The 17,797-nt window shown below is 38.9% G+C and overlaps 1 protein-coding gene across 2 annotated transcripts in view; it reads left to right on the top strand.

Annotated features, from left to right (window-relative positions):
- NSMCE2 (NSE2 (MMS21) homolog, SMC5-SMC6 complex SUMO ligase) overlaps nt 1-17,797 on the top strand; it is a 220,131-nt gene that overhangs the window by 65,699 nt on the left and 136,635 nt on the right. For both annotated transcript variants that reach the window (XM_068525445.1, XM_068525444.1), the window contains exon 4: nt 9,873-10,026. In XM_068525445.1, the coding sequence (XP_068381546.1) occupies nt 9,873-10,026 (154 nt within the window). The remainder of the gene's footprint in view (nt 1-9,872; nt 10,027-17,797) is intronic.

The raw sequence follows: 17,797 nt of genomic DNA on the forward strand, positions 1-17,797 counted from the left end.
AAATGCATTAATCCATTTAGCATTCATGACAATGCAAAGACTTTGGTGGAGCTATAGATGGGGAGATCAAGTTTCTGAGAGGTTGCCCAAGATTTCACAGCTGGTATGAGGCAGAGCTGGGATTTAAAGGTTAAATCCTTAGGTAATCTGGTTCCAAGGCACCTCCTTCATGTCATTCTCAAGAATTGAAGTCCCACAGGCCAAGGGCCAAGTTGACATGTCTGTGTTCTTGTTTCAGGGAAGCTGAGAAAGTGAATTTCTGGTTCCTGCCCCAGTGAGGTACCACTCATAAGGTGGGAAATTCCCCAAACAGAGGAAAGGTTCAAAAGATTCTAGACCAGTATGGCTGCTCAGCCTCTGTATACGATTTCCTTCCAGACTTAATCTTGCAAACCGTGCAACAAGAAAATGCTTCCTACTAACATATTGCAGCCCTCTCTCATAAAAGTGAAAAATATGCTCTGTCTTCCCCCCAAAGGGGGAAAGATATAATGTCTTAAGTTAATGTTTCCAAGTCTAGGATATTTGGGCCACACTTACTCCTTTATGTCCATACTGTTCCATTATGGTACTCTGTAACTAGTGAGCCACCAGCTTACTTTTTATAAAATGTTAGGAGGAAAGGAAAGGGAGAAATTAGTTAAAAACATAAATATGTACATGTCAGACCAAGGAAGAAATATGACGGGATACTTAGCTTTTCCTATTGGTCCTGAACCGTAGTTGGCATTTTAACTCCCTTCTCCAATACCCATTTCATGTTCACCCTCAACCAACTCCCGAATGAGGTAGGTTTTTATCTGGCTATAACACCTAGGCTTTCATTCCTGAGATATCTGTGTTCTTGATGGTTCTACCTGTATGGAGTTGTTAAGGACTTTCATTATTTTTTACCACTAGACATGGCAAAACCAGGAGACAGTCCAGGTTCCAGATGCACACCTCCTTTTCCTCACTCTGTAGCAGCAATCCTGTTTGCCCTTGATAATTCAGATTCAGTGCCCCAACCAGGTCTGTAACCTCACTTTTTGTCTGTCTGGTCAGTGTCATGAGAAGCTCAAAATTACTAGGTTGCTATTTAAGTTTCCAAATCAGTGAAGGCATTGTTGAGTCCCTTGGTGAAATCATTCTTCTCTTGGGTACTAAGACTATTAGACCAGCAGAACTCAAGTTGCAGCCATGGGAGAAAAAATGCAAGTTGGTCATTAGGTTTGATGAGGGGGAGAAGATTTACAGCTAATTCTACTTTCATCCCTTGGTTCCTGGGTCCATGTGTTCTGACTATCAGAGAAACAATGTCACATATTATTTACTGGTTACAGGCATCCTGTGGGACATTAACCTCATGAGGTGCTGTCTCCCAGGCAGCACTGGAACTGAATCTTCAGTAGATGATTTAGCATTTTAGGAGATCATCTTTCTGGGTAATGGGGTACTTGGTGAGACCAGTATATCCCATTAGCATCAACCCATTGCTGTACTTTTTATTCTAAAATCTTGAGTGAGATACCATAATGATAAATAAGGCATTGAGTAATTCTGTAGATGACAGAGGCTTGGTGGACAGGAAAGGCAATTTCAAATTCAGAATAAGTGTCTTTTCACGTGAGAGCTAACAAATGACCACTAAAGGTTGAGGATATCTGCCTGAAGTCAAGTATGTTTTCATAAAATTAAGATGAGGTATAAAAGTTCATTCTGAGTTGGTACTTGGAGGCACATGCAAAGCAAAGTTAAGTTGAAAGGGGGTTTCTAACAATTTCTAACAAACTTCCAAGGGGTGTTGGGATTAGCAACTGAGATGATGATGTCAGGCTTAGCAGGTGCCTGTCCTAGTAAGCATTCAGGAAATGTACAGTTGACCTTTGAACAACAGGGGTTGGAAATGCAAGAGTCCACTTATACACAGATCTTTTTCAGTAAACACACAGTTGGTTCTCTGTATTCACTGGTTTCGCAACCTGGATCCAATCAACCGTGGATCAAAATTTCCATCTGCAGTTGGTTAAATCTGCGGAAAGGAAGCCTGCGGAATGGGAGGACCAACCATACTGTGCCATTTTATCCAAGGGACTTGAGCATCCTTAGATCTTGGTATATGTGGGGTCTCCTGGAACCAATCCCCTGTGACTGCACTATTGTTTGTAAGGAAATGTGGTAAAATCAGTTAGCTAATTCAGAGCCCCCCCTTAGAGCTTGACTGCCCCTATTCATTCTTTCATTCTCTTCAAACAGTCCCCTGCCCCTCCCCCTCCCTCACTCCCCCCACTCTAGACAGGTCCCAAATGTGCAAGTCCCAAGGGAGAAAAAGAAAGGGGGTTTGAATGAGTTGCAGCCATCTGTCACTGACTCAGTATGACCTTGGGCAAGACGCTTAACCTGTGAGCTGCCCGTTGCTCACATCTGTCAAATTGGGATAATGACACTTGGGTATATAAGACTTTGAACCACTCAGATGAAAGATTTTGTGCAATTGCAAAGTGTTTGTTAATAACAACAATGAAAATCCTCATCTCGCCCTCCCCTCAGCATGACCTGTGTTTAAATGGAGCAGTGCATAAAAAGATTGCCTATGAAATGATGTCCTCTATATTTCTGTGGTTACATGCTCTCCTACCATCTAATACGTTTCCTTCACAGCACTTCTCACAGCTGGTGATAGTGTATTTGTTTGACTCTTTGAATAGTACTGTTTTCCTCCACTATACCCCAAACCCCATGAGACCAACAGGGACCAGGTTAGGCTGTTTACTATTGAATCTCCAATGCCTAGCACAATGCCTGCATGTGGTAGGCATTTGGTAAATATTTATTGAATGGATGAATAAATGAATAAATAAATAATGCATATTTCTATGAATTCTGCCCAGAGAAGGAAAGAAAGAGCGAGCAAACAACAACAGCAACAAAGCCCAGAGAGACATATCAGAAGTTTGGTTCCTTTGCCCCCAGCCCACCCCCCCCCCAATATGGGAATCTTGTTACTGTACTGTATAAATATGTGACTCCTGTTGGTCATAATCTTACAGTGGGATTGGTGCCATGAGAAATTATTGGAGTAATTTTCAACAGCATAAATGTTTAGTAACAGATGCACATAGATGGCAGGTTGCCTCATTCAACTGCCATCTGTTAGACAACCCATTAGAACTAGACCAATGGCACTCTCTCACAGGTTTAAGTTTATTCGTTTTCAATTTTTTTCTGAAGGGCTTGAAAGAGGAAAGATGTTTCCATGTCTGGTTGGCCGCTGCCCAGTAATGGTGTATTACAACACCTTGGCAAACTGAGAAGTCCATTCAATGTGTCATAATGTTCAACAAGGAAGTGTTCCCTCTTTAGTGTTTTTGTCAGAAGTCAAACTATATAATGGCACTAGGAAACTCACTCAACTACAAATAACTGGGTCCAACAGAGTTCAGTGCAGATTGTGCAACTGACAACAGAAACGGGCATGAGATGAAGGGTATAATCCATGCTGGTCATCATTAGCGTGTGTGATATATGTATTTTTTTTTTAACAGGGCAAAGGCAGTATAGTAAACTCTGTAGAAAATATAATGTGTCTCCATTGCAATTAGGTTATAGTCAGTGAAAGCATAATGATTCTTAGCCTGGACATGTCTTTCATTGAAAACTTTTCCAAGCTTTTTTGCTATATAAAGGTGGAGACAGTGTTGGCCTATATAAATTTACCCTGTGCATGACCAGTTGGGTTGATGGTGTGTCGTAAATGTGGGCCAACCTCCATAAATGTCTCATTGCTTAGCATAATGCCTGGTACCCAGTTGGGCCTCTAAATATTTGTTGAATGAATGTTCTAGGACCAGTTGAGGCAATTCTCTCTGGATTCCCATGAAAGTAGGTCCCATAGCCTTAGATCAGGCTGACTATGAATTAGAACTTGGCATACTTAGCGTACAAAGCATAGTGCTTAATCACTTTTATGTACCTATAATAAACTTCTAAAGGCTGTGTGATTTCCAAAATGTAAATCATCAGGTATATGTTATTTTGGGAGCTAAACATCTAACAGTGGCTGTTTTGGAGAGAGTAAATCCATCTGAGTCTTGGTTCAGTTACAAGAGTGACTAATTTTATACTAGATTCTCATATGATTCAAAAGTGTATGAATGACTCAGCCCATTAATATCCTTAGCTCCTGTGATCTCCCCTCCCAGTGAAATAATAGCTATCAGGCAATAACGATAATGGAGGAGGAGACCTTGACTTTGCCCTGTGGCAATAAAATGGTACACTTCGAGTAATTGCATATGTGTACAATATTGTTTGAAAGAAATGAAGTGTATTATCATCATATAAATATTAAAAATCTTATTTTAAAGCATGTTGAAAATAATACATAGTTTCAGTATGGGTAAGGACCAAGTTTGCCTTTTGTTCCTACCATTATTTCTTTTCCTAAAACATTGAGCCTCTGTTCATAGGGACAGAGCCACCAGAGGTCTGACTTCATTGTTACAGTCAGCTCTGTGATTGCCTTCCTTTGCTGACATCAGAGAAATACTGTAGTCACAGGAGTGTTGGGTTCCAATTAAATGTAGCTAAACATTCACAAGTGATTTTGAGCTCAAACTGAGCAGTTAGTTGGAGAGTCTCTGGAACATTTGGCGATTTATGTGTTCTGTCCTATCACTGCTCCATGTTTTTGAAACAATTCATTCAACAAAAATCTGCATATTTTGGAGTCAGCACTTTGTGCGTGTGCATCTGGGCTCTTGCTAAAGTCCTCAGTGAGCCAATCAGAGAGTCCAGCGGACACTTCTCAATCCTTATTTAGCTTGACTTCAGTGCAGCATTTGACCGATCTTGAAACGTCCTAGACTTTTGGGACACTTTCTTTTGGTTGTCTTCTTAACTCTTGCACTTTTTCTTTCTAGACTCTTCTAGCTATCCCATAAATGTGGTATTCTCCAGAGTTCTCTCCTTACTTCTTTTTTTTTGTTTGTTTCCGTTTATTTCATCTCCTTGGTAATCCCATTCATTTCCATGGTGTCCATTAAAATCCATACCCTGATTTCTCCACCTGGGTGTTCATGTCAGTCCACAGAGCTGCGGGCCTGGATATCCAGCCACCCTGGAGATACATATAATGATAAACACAACAATAACACTTACTCCTCATTGACTGTTCTCTGTGACAGATAGCTCATCAGTGCTGTATTGTTTCATCCCATCTATTCCTCTCCACAACACTGTGAGGGAAATACTGTCATTATTTTCTATCTACAAGTGAGGAAATTAAGGTTAGATGCATTTAGTAACTCTTCTAAGGTCATTCAGTTAGCAGAAGAGCCTAATTTTTAATCTCAAGTCTAGAGCCCAAGTTTTTCATTAATACTTGGGATTAGCATGTCAGAATGGAATCCTTTACTTTCCCCTTTCTTCCCCACACCCATCCTTCCCATTATTCTCTGTCCTATTTGAAAGGACCATATTTCATTCCTAAAGTAGAAGTCTGGGAATTGCACTAAACCTCCAAAGATTGCGCATCACAATACTACTTTGCTTTTTATGTCCAAAATATCTTGTTTGCACTAAACAGAGGTTTCAAACTCCTGACTTCAGGCTGATGTATTGTTTGGACTATACATTGTTTTAGAAACCAAAAAAAAAAAAAAAAACAAAGGTCTCACAGAAACCTAGATTTGTAACTTTTCTTTAGAAACCTGGGCTTGCTCTCTCACGTGGCAGCCGTCACCCGGAGCTGTGCAGCGGCTTCCTCTCACCTGGGGCTGTTGCCGGCTACTTTGACACCGTCCTCACCACTGCCTGTTGTCCTACACTTCTTGGGGGTTTCCTCAGATCCTTGCTTGTCCAGCCCCGTGGGCATTTATGACCTCTGGTAAAGACTATTGTTGTGCTTTCGCAGCTGGTCTTCTCCCCTCTCTAGTTTTTGCCCTAGTACTTGAAGGATTTTCTCAAATGAAATCTGTTATTTGCTTTCTCTTAGTGTTTCTGATTTGTGTTTCCCCACTGGCTTCTTCTCAGTCCACAGACATGTTGAAAGCTCTTTGCTAAAGTTGGAAGGAAAGAGTAAGAAAATTTAACATCTACTGTGTGCCGAGTTAAACACAAACGTTGTGTAATTAAGTCTCCATGGCACTGACATGGGTGTTCCTGATTCCTAATGAAGAAGTGAGAGAAACCCAAGGCCTAGAAGGACTGTCCCCAAATCCACAACTTAGGGACCCAGACCTGCCTGATCCTGAGGTCCATGTTCTTTCTCCTCCATCATGTCAGCTTCACTCCAAGCTACTGTTGACCTCTGTACAAATAAACAAGTGTCTTTTGCTGTCTCTTTCCCACGATCTGCTTCCCATCTCTTTCTCCTTCCCTTGCTGCCAGACTTTGTTCACTTGCTCACACGGAACTCCGTTAGTCCCTCTTCTCGTGTCACTACAGTAGAATTTGGCATCCCTGTAATTCACTAGTTCATCAAGGTCATTTGAGCACCTACTGTACAACAGATAGTACACTGGGCACCAGTGAAATAATCCTTGCCCGAGAGAAGCTTCGCAAGCTAGTAGGTTGAAACAGATAAATAGTTCCAGTGCAGTGTACCAAGTACCTGGTAATTAAATCCAGTGGTTTCTTTTTTAGCCCTTATCTTACTTAAGCTCTCTGGCATCATTTTTTCCAAGCCATTTTTTCCAAGAGACAAGCGTCTCTTAAGGAATTTTCTCTTTTCCTTTCTTCTTGGACGTGCCTTACTCCTGGTTTTCTTCTTTGCTTTTTTTTTTTCTTTTTTTCTTTCCTTAAGAGGTCCTTTTGCATTTCTCTTCTCTTTTTTCACATGCTCTCATTTTAAATTTAATTAGTTGCCCATATTAAATGTTAAAAATCTTGAAGTCATTATCAGTTTCTTCCTCTCACAAAATGACTCAGCGATTCTGCTTCAAAAATAGTGTTACAATTTGGTTCAAGTTGCCAGCCCCTCTACCATTAGTTAACATAGTCCAATAACTTCTTTCTCCCTTCCTTAGTGCATCCTCTATGCTTTAACTACAGCCGTCATTAAAAAAAAGAAAGAAAAGTTCTCATGGTATTATTACTTTATTCCTTAGAATATTTTAATGTCTTTCCCTGCTGCCTCTCAGGTCAGGCCTCACTTCCATAGCCTGGCTCCCAAAGCTATTCACCACCCTACTCCCAATCAACTTTTCTGGTCCTCTCTCCTGTTTAGCTACAAAGCTTAGCACAGAGAGGGCACTCACTGGGTAGGTAGGTGGTACTTAAAAACCTGACCTTTTCTCTCCCCAGGGCAGTATTAAATTCTCATTCTGTAAGTATGGTGTCTGATAAGTTTACTTCTCAGTAGTGTCTATCATTTAAAAATTATAATGGTGTAAAGATTAACAATCTATTGGGTTGGCCAAAAAGTTCATTTGGGTTTTTCCATAAGATGTTATAAGCTATTTTTAAAATTCTGTTTTCAAAATTCTTTAACCCAGTGTATGAACTGAACTGTGTTCCCCCAACATTCATTATGTTGAAGTCCTAACCCCTAATATCTCAGAATGTGTTTGGACATAGGGTCTTTAAAGAGATAATGAAAGTTAAAATGAGGTCATTGGGGTGCCTCATTTTAATCCAATGACTGGTCCTTTTAAGAAGAGAATATTTGGACACAGACACATACAGAGGGAAGACTATGTCACAGGGAGAAGATGGCCATCTGCAAGCCAAAGAAAGAAACCTCAGGAGAAGCCAACCCTGCTGTCACCTTGGTCTCAGATTTCTAGCCTCCAGAACTATGAGAAAATAAATTTCTGTTGTCTAAGCCACCTGGTCTGTGGTACTTTGTTATGACAGCCCTACCAAACTAATACACCCAGTGACTTAAAACTGAGGTTTTGTGTCTTGTATCTAGGAGCTTTATCCGTAGGAAAGGGAATGGACTGAGGATCTAATAGATCCTCTCCTCCCACCTCAAATTTCTTTGAGGTATTTTACATTTGTCCTAGGAGAAGAGGGCCATCCTTACCTTTTTCAGACTAGGTAACACTTAGAATCAACTAACTACTCAAAGAATGGCTTTTTTCTTTCCCCTTTTGGGATTATGTATCTGTTTATCTTGAAGATACAGACAAAGCAGGAAACCATTAAAAATATAGTTTAATCCCCATTTATTGCATTGATTTAAACAGGTAATGAGCTTAGTATTTTCCAGGCTCTCATTTTGATAGCTAGAGTACAGTAAGTTCTCTTTGCAATGGATAGCTACGCCAACTGCAGCATCAAGTTTCCAGAGAAGATATTTGCCGCGGTGAATTTATGTGCTTTAGAGCAGTTCTCTTGAGGTTCCGCTGTGGGGGGAGAAAGTACTCTGAATTGCTAAATTTGGTGTGTTCAGGTTTTCCTAGTCATACTTCAGGTTGCTGTGTTGTCAACCTCAAAATGCCTACCCTCTCCATCCCTCACCCCCGCACTCTTCTACCCAGCTCCTCAGCTTGTGGTGTAGTTGAACGAAGGAAATGAAGTATGCTGAGTGGGTTAGAGACTTTGTTGGAAGAGAACATCCACATTTGTTGATAATCTGCTCAGATCAGATCTTCTCTGACCATTGCAGCTTAAATAATAATTTCATACTGATCAAAGGCCTTGAGAAGGTTCACCTGTATGCCTGCCTGTAATGTTCCCCTTAACATCTCAGGTGGATGTGAGTTGACTTTATTTTATAAATCCAGAAAGAGAGCCCATAATTCTTTTCTAAAAACTCATAATTTATTTTCTATTATCTATCTACTCTGACCTCTTCATGCTACTATCTTGAACTTGTTCTATCCAGTGTAGAGGCAGAGGATAGCCAGTCACCACGTATAATAGCTCTTATTCTTGAGATATAAGGCATTATTAAATTGTCTTTCTACCTTCTCTAGCCAAACTGAGCTTTATTTGTTTTTTTAGCCTTACAGGACTTGGTTTAGATTTTTAATTACGTATAACTTGTCATTAAGGCCTCTCCATGTTTTTTCACACCTCTCTTTGATGGTGGATCCAGCACTGGTTGAGTTTCATCAGTACAATGAGTAGACAGTCATTTCCTACACTCTGTACTTTAAATATGGATTTAGGCATTTTGGTTTCATGCTTAATTTTCATTTTCGATTCAGCTAATTAAAATGCATAGCAATTGAACAAAAGAAGATTGTCTAATTCTTTCCTCCATGACAAAAGCTAATCGAAGCAGAGGACTTGCAGATAGTCTTTTGACTTTGAATGGTAAAGCACAATTCTTTCAACGTTTTTGCCTGTTTGAAAAATTTATAATAAAATATTGTGAGGGGTAAAAAAGAATAAAGATTGAGAGTTTAGCCTTGAACAGAATAGGGGCACTTTTTCCTTGTGGCAGCAGGTGGTGGAAGTTTAAGGTTGAAATCTTACCTGTTTTGTGAAGTAGGAGCCACTCTCACCTGCTGGGACCAGGGACCAGAGAAGAGGAGTGCTGAAGAGAATGGAGGATGGAATGAGCCCTCGGGAGGAAGGAGAGGGGACTGAACAGACCTAAGTAAAAGGAAGGAGCCATGATGTTCAGGTTCTGGTGAAGGTGGAGGACACAGTTGCACTGGTGTGAAATTTTTCCCCAGTAGTTGTCTGGACACAGCAAGCTAGCAGGGCAGTGAAGGCATAGCTTAAGAAAGCAAACTATGGGATGGGATGAATGATTCCCTCTGCTGTTCACTAGCAGTCTGTTCTGGAACAAGTCCCAGCCTCTCTGGTTCTCTGTTGGGGGGAATTCTGTTTTCTACCTCACTGTAGTTTTATTTGAATGAAATGAGAGAAAAATACTGTTACAAGACTGTGTCATTGTTAACATTTAACTAAAGTAATTTTATTGTCTTCCTCAGGTAAGAGAAGAACGTCCAGAAAAAATACCCGATCTAAAATTATTAGTGGAGAAGAAGTTTTTGGCTTTACAGAATAAGAATTCTGATGCAGACTTTCAAAATAATGAGAAATTTGCACAATTTAAACAACAGCTGAAAGAACTGAAGAAGCAATGTAAGTCAGCATGCTTTGCTTTGGTTTGGCTTTTTGAAATTAGGGAACTGACTGGATGACCAGTCCCAGAAATCTGATTTTATAGAGTTCGCTTATCTGCTTGGCTTGATCCTCTTTCTAAATTGCTTTTTTATTGTTGTTGCAATTCTGTATTTTGTCTAACTTTGGTTCACATCAGCCTGTCCATTTCTGAAAAGCAACAGTTTCCACAAAGTGCTAAGAAAATTCCCCAGCAGGTAGAGAAAGGTGCACTGTTATTGTCCCACTGCTGGGGAGGGGAATTGGGACAATAAAACTGAAAGCTATTTTATTAAAATAACGGTGGTGTTTTTTCAAATTTTAAACTGCTGTGCCAAGCTTTAAAACAACCATACCTTGATTCTAGTTTTGCTGTTTTAGAGTAGCAGGAGCAGGTGTCTTCTCAAATATGAGACCAGAATTCTCCTGATCCCTTCTATCTTGGTGGTAGTATAAATTCCACGTGAGTTTTAGAATTTGTTGCCTTCCTAAGAAACTTTATTATACTCAGGTTTTTAATGAACATAATTTTGATTTTAAAATGAGAGTGGGGGCTTCCCTGGTGGCGCAGTGGTTGAGAATCTGCCTGCCAATGCAGGGGACACGGGTTCGAGCCCTGGTCTGGGAAGATCCCACATGCCGCGGAGCGACTGGGCCCGTGAGCCACAATTACTGAGCCTCCGCGTCTGGAGCCTGTGCTCCGCCACAAGAGAGGCCGCGATAGTGAGAGGCCCGCGCACCGCGATGAAGAGCGGCCCCCGCTTGCCACAACTAGAGGAAGCCCTTGCACAGAAATGAAGACCCAACACAGCCAAAAAAAATAAAATTAATTAATTAATTAATTAATAAAGAGTACCTGAACCAGTAAATGATAATGGAGAATTATTTAAAAAAAAAAAAAAAATGAGAGTGGAAAAAATTATTAGTTGTACCCAAAAAATCTTGTAGACAGTGTTGGCAGAAATACATATTTTCTATACAGTGAAGTACATATGTCCTTTTTTCCCCCCCTTTTTCCATATAGTCCACGTAACAATTTTATGTAAATTTTATTGTTTTTATACTAGCATCAACTGTTGTTCTTTCTTTTAGGTTTGAGGCTCTTTTATTCCTTAAAGAATTGAGGCAAATAAAGTTTTTAAAACTTTCGTTTCATATCACCTTCATTTGTGCATACATGTGGAACAGGAATGCATGATATAAGATATAAATTTACTTCGTGTTCATATTTGTACTTAGTATAGGGATTCATATGTTGAAATAGGCTTTCTTTTAAATATAAGCATTTTCTTTAAATTGATGCTGAGATCTCAAAAAATGACTGAGGAAGCTGCTTTACTTTTGTCTATTTTACAAATAACTTAAGTTTCACAATTTGGAATGTTTTGCAATCATGATGAGACTTTTGCTTTTACTGTAGATTTAAACAGTAAGCACTTTTTCCCACATTTTAAATCCGTTTTTTTGTTCTTCATTGAACAACACAGCTACCAAAATCTCCCTAATATAATTTGCACTGTTCCCCCAAATGGGTAATAATCCCCCAAACAGGTAATAATTTGTTAGTGCCTTTCTGATCTTAAGATGCTAGGGAATTAAAGTTTTGGTCTTGGTCAAAATAGCCAAATGTATTTTATTTTTCTACTTTGAGCCAGTAATCACAAATTATGGCAGATTTAGCATCCATCTGATCATAATTCTTGATTTTTTTAGATATTTTATAATACAGATTAAAGGACAAATACCCCAAAACAGAAATTTCTTCCCACTTTGTTATTGTTTACAAAGTTACTATTCCATAAGAGAAAAGTATAAAGGGCTTTAGAATCATATACTCATGTGGAAACACTTTCTAATTAAGAATATATTAAAAAATATATATATAATTCAACAAAATGATTATTATTGGAATTATAGTTACTGTTTCTTTAATTCTCTCTAAAATGGGGGGTGAGGGAGAGGTTTCCCCAGGCCAGCAGTATACATCATTTGTCTAGACAGTTAAAACTTACGACAAAGTAAACTTATATTGAAAGAAGAGCTCCATTATGTAAGGTTTCCTTACATATGATAACACTAGAATTAAGACAGCTTTCCCTTTTATTTCTTCTAAAGTAGTCTTTTAAAAAGTTTTAAAGTCTCAAATGGTAGAACAAGCAAAATATTAATACTCTCTTAAGATGCCCTATAAGATGCGTATACTTTACTTGCAAAATGTGATTTTTTTGTGCATTATTATTAGCGCTATCATTTAAACTTGCACCATGCCTACTGGATTTCATTTCTTTAGATTTAACGCCAGTGAGGATGCTGATTAGCACCGGGCTTCTACAATTTTTGTGGAGCCAAGTCAAAGGGACTATGATTTATAAAGAAGCCAGTGAATCTGTTTATTTTGAGAGATGTTCTGAAGGCAAAGAATTAGAATAGTAATTTTTATTTTATTAAAGATTGGAAAAGACAAGCCAGGGAGAGATACTTGCATCTAGTTGTCTATTTTGACAAAGGCTAAAGCGTTTTTATGGTCTGCACATAGCAGAGGAGTTCTTTCATGAAAATCACCCCACATTTTCACCAGATTTGTTCTACAAAGACATAAATTGCATGGGATTAAATTTTACCAAATCAGGATTTAATGAAAGAAATGCCAGGAAACTCTCAGGTGGGGGAAGTCGAGAAGGAGATTGAAATGAGGCCGTCTGCCAGGTGCCCTGACCTGAGGACGTGCTCCCACTCGGCCTAGGCTGCCCTGCCGGCAGCAATCCGTTCACCCCGCTGTAGCTCAGCAGCCGGTTCTCAGACTGTCTGGTCTCAAGATCCCCTTACATCTGACAGTTTACTGAGGGCCCCCCAGACAGCTTTTGTTTCCATGGGTTATAGCTGTTGGCATCTAATTCGAAATCAAAACTGAGGAATTTAAAAAATATTAATCCACTTCAAAAAATCAGTCATAAGCCCATTACATGTTAATACAAAGAACGTTATGACATAACGTTCATATATTTTCCAAACAAAGAAAAATTAGTGAGAAGGTTGGCATTGTTTTCCATTTTTGCAAATCTCGTCAATTTCTGGCTTAATGGAAGGCAGCTGGATCCTCATATTTGCTTCTGCAGTCAGTCTGTTGTACACTGTTTTGGTTGAAGCATACAAAGAAAATCTGGCTTCACATACAGGTTGTTGGACTTGCTGAAAGGATCTTGCAGACCACCTGAAGTTCTCACTTTGAAAACCACAGATTTAGGCCAAGGATCAGTAAATTATGGCCCATCGGCCAAATCCAGCCTACCCCCTCTTTTTCTATGGCCTGCTACCTAAGAATGTTTTTTTTTTTTAATATTTTTTAATTGTTGGGGGAAAACGTCAAGGGAAGAATAATATGTGACATGTGAAAATTATATAAAATTCAGATTTCAGTGTTCATAAATAACTTTTTGTTGGAATGTAGACACAGTCATTCACATGTTGTCTGTGGGTACTTTACACTATAATGGCAGAGGTGAGTTGTTACATCAGAGACCATTTGGCCCACAAAACTTATATTTACTGTCTGGCTCTTCACTGAAAAAGTTTACCAACTCCTGGCCTAAATTAAAATCAGAAACAAGGGAAGGTTTTTGTTGTTGTTGTTTTGTTGTTGTTGTCGTTGTTTTAACTTCAGATTTTTTTCATAAATACCATGCATTTGTCTCAGGTGTGTTCAGAACACCTTGTGTGCCTGCTGTGTATGAATCATTGCAGCTGGTGCTCTGAGATCAAAATAAGGCAGAGTCCTGGTACCTGGAGAAGACAATATATACAGATGTGAAATAATGTGAGAGCCATGAAAACAAATATCCAATCAAAAGCAGAGACAAAATGTCAAAAACAAATATTGGGTTGGCCAAAAAGTTCCTTTGGGTTTTTCCATAAGATGTTAGAGAATATTATATATTCCACAATATTATATAATGTGGGCCCTAAATGGAGAGAGTCAGAATAGGAATGCAGATTTTATCTGTGTCGGTTGATAGGGGCTGCCTGGAACTGTGTGTTCAAAAAGATTCTGAGGCTGTGTTCGGGCCTAGCAGAAAAGAGTGTGCTGGAGGATTACGGTGGAAAAGAAGAGGAACAGTACAGATATCTGGTATTTACCATCCCTAGAATATAAGGGTAACAGATACATTGTACTCATTTAAGAATATGCTTACTCTAAAGGTCACATACTTCAGTTGCACACAATAAGGTTTTTTAGTAGTTATTTCCGTCTTATGGATATTGCCAGCCATTCAGTCCATCTTCTATGGATAAATTATTTTATCCCTGGGTACCCAGTGTCCTCTGTATTAGAGATATTATGTTGCCCCAACCTCACAGGATTATTACCAAGATTAAATGAGATAGTAGATCTTTGCAAACTCTGAAAGCTTACTTTAGACTTAAGTTATTATTGAGAAAGAGCTAGTACAGCATAGTGGAAAGAATATGAGTTTAGCAGCCAGAAGACCTGGGTTTGAGTCACTTAATAAGTAAGTAGCCTGGTCTCCCTACCAATGCCACCCATTTTTCTTAGTTCTAATTCTTGGAGTCATGTAAATCAAGATTGTGATTGAAGATAGTTTTTATACTTGGCGGTGGTGATGATACATGAGCTAGGGGATAATTTCACAGAAAACTATTTCCCTAAGTGGTAATCATGTTCTTACTAACCCAAGTTGTAAAATGAACAATATGACTTGGTTTAGGGCAGACAGAACCAGACTTTGTTACATGAAATTATTTTCATTTATCTGACCAGTGTGTTCACATAATGTTCTCTCTTCCTTGCCTCTTTTACCTAAACAGTTTACACTATTACAACTCATGGTCTCCTGCAATTTTTAACATCAGGAGAACTTAATTAGGATGTGCAGACACCTCTATACAGACACTTTCTCAAGTCATCAAGTAATCTTTTTGGCGTCCTTTATTCATTTACCCATTATATGATTAGCAGGCATCAGAAGCTTTAGTGTAGGTCATCAAGGCAGACATTGAGGGCATTTGACAATAATTCATAGTTAGAAACCCTTACAGTTTAAGGGCTTCACTTTGTGTTCAAAATAGAATTTACTGTGAATCTGAGATCTTTAGTATTAAAATAAATTAATATGAAATGTAATTTTGATGGTACCTTTAAATGTTATAAGAGCATGTCTTTTTTAATGCAAATTTGCTAATCTGAAGATGTTCACCACAAATTTAACAGTATATTTAGGTCATATAGGAGATATGCAGAATATAAGATACAGAGATACTTGAATCCATGAGTGAAACTCAGAAATCAATTTCAGTGATAATGATATTTGTATCCGGATATATCTATACAGACATAGGAATTTACACTGTAATCTTGTGATTATATGGGTTCACAGAATAACTATGTACCTTCACTTGAAACATGCTCATTATAGCTCTCAAAACTGATAGAATAGGGAGTGGCCATTCACTTCACAAAAGGATTCACTCAAGGAACCCGTTAGATAGGGAGTTCTTAGGAACAACAGAATACCTTTACTTTACTGCTCCTTATGGGTTGCTTACCCCTTCAGCATCTATTCAAAGCTGCAGTGTAGTTCCATCGGGTAGGCACTTCCGTGTTTTGCCTACTGCTGTATTCCTTGAGGTCTAGGCACATGGTATGTATAGCACGGATCCTTGATGGTCACAAGAGTCTTCAGGAGAACCGTCATATACTTGAGAGCTTATGCTGTATTTAAAGGAGACCCCTGCCACCTGTGCCAGTCCCTTGTTGCTATGAGTAAGGGTGGACCCAGTGTTGCCAGATCTTCAGGTTCTTTTGGAAAACCCAGAAGCTTAGCTGATTATTTTTCAGTTACTAAGTTTTAAAAACACTGTGCAAAATCAGTTTGCGATCTTTGATTTTGCCTTCTCATAATACCATTTTTCAGTGCCATTTTATGCACTTAACGAGGGACATCAGCATTAATTTGGCCAATTAACAGTAGATTATGATTTCTTCAGAGAAAGGGATGGTTTTGCTTCAACACACTTCAAAGTAAGGCCAGAATGTGCATTTGACGTCATTTGGGAATGTGGAGTAGAAACCCAGTGGATTCTCTTGAAAAGCAGGTGGAGATTTTATGGTGAAGGGCCAGGTATGGGAGTCCCTAACCCAGTTGCAGGTGAGCAGTGGAGGTAAGAGAAGATTAGCATCTTTGAAGATTGGGAAGTTGTGTGTGAGTTTTGAAGCCTGGAAGGAAAGAGATGAGGAAGAAACAAAGGTGGTGCCAACAGGGAAAATGGTTGTGCCTAGAAATCCGTTGGATGCATTTAAACTACGCCAGGTGTTGATCAACCTGACTTAATCCTGATCCCCTTCAACCTGTAAATTTCTTTGTTGTACAGTATAACTGTCTATCCAAACAACGTGTGTTGCTGGCCGGCAGTTAACCAAAGCCCAAGACCCTTTAAGGCAGGAACAGTTTCTTATTCACCTCTATGTTTCTTTTGTTCCTCATCTAATCAGAGCTCAGGTAATATTTACAGAACAGAATTATTCAACTAGAAAGAGAGGGTCAGAACCTAGTTAAGGTAGTCTGATGATAAAACTTCTTTTCCCTTCAATACTGTGTCATCAGCAAAGAAGAAAAGAAGAGGAAGAAAATTAGCATGTATAGAGTTGGGATCTAAAATCAGCAGCAAAGGTTAACAACTTTTATTGTCTTCGAAAATTCTTTATTTTTTAAATTACTCAGAAAAGACAACATACATGACTTTGTGCTTATAACCCATTATAGTGATATGTTGGTGTAAATGTATAGTATATGTAGTAATACATAGATTTTAATACCATAGCAGCATGATGCTCAGGAATTGATGCTCACTTTTCGTGTGATTGCTTAGAACATTTAAGCAAATTTATAAAAATTTAAGTTTGCTGGCTCTTCTGTAGACATTTTTATCATCTCTGTGGCCCTCAGTTGATCTTCATTTTTTTCTTTGATGTTGATGACACCATCACCATTCATTTGCTGGGTGACCATTAATTGCTGAGAAATGCTAAAAGTCATAAGTTTCACAACAGAGATTGACTCTTTCAGGCTGGATTGCATCCCTGGCCTGAGGACTCATGCTCATTGAGTGAAATTTATCCCTGTGCTGATGTTTCATTCTTTGTGTATTTGCCTCTCTCCCTCTTCCTCTTTGAGTCATTCGGTCTGATTCTTTTGTGGCTCTCTCCTCCCTTCTGCTTTCTTTGTGTTTCCCACCCCATACGGTTTCTCTTTCCTGTAGGTCTTTACTTATGTAAGTGGTAGCTAAGTGCTACCATTCCCATCTTAATGATGAAGCAGCTTCAGAGAGATTAAGTGATATGCCCAAGGTTACAAAGCTAGTAAACAGTAGAACCAGAAGACAGGAGATGCCAAGGGTAGAGAGAGAGTATTAGGAAGAGGTGTAACTATCCTCTCTCTTCTGTTTCATAAAGTTGTTATTTCCTAGGAATTTTTACATTTTAAAGCAGATTTGAGGTACCAGATAATTAGTGAAGAAAAAAATTAATTCAAATTAGATTGATTCTGTTGTGGTAGAGTTTTAGTCAGTTTTAGGCATTAAGCTATCAGGGAGCTCTTTGGTAGTGAAAAATTGGCTTTTCTACGTGTGCATTGTAATAAACAATAAAGATGCCCATCTGCTCCGCCTTCACTCTAGATTTTCCCTGGTCCTTTTGGAAAATAGTAATATTAGAAGTAATAACCAGGCTTTGTATAGT

This window comes from Eschrichtius robustus, chromosome 17 (assembly GCF_028021215.1).
Source record: "Eschrichtius robustus isolate mEscRob2 chromosome 17, mEscRob2.pri, whole genome shotgun sequence".
Taxonomy (NCBI): domain Eukaryota; kingdom Metazoa; phylum Chordata; class Mammalia; order Artiodactyla; family Eschrichtiidae; genus Eschrichtius; species Eschrichtius robustus.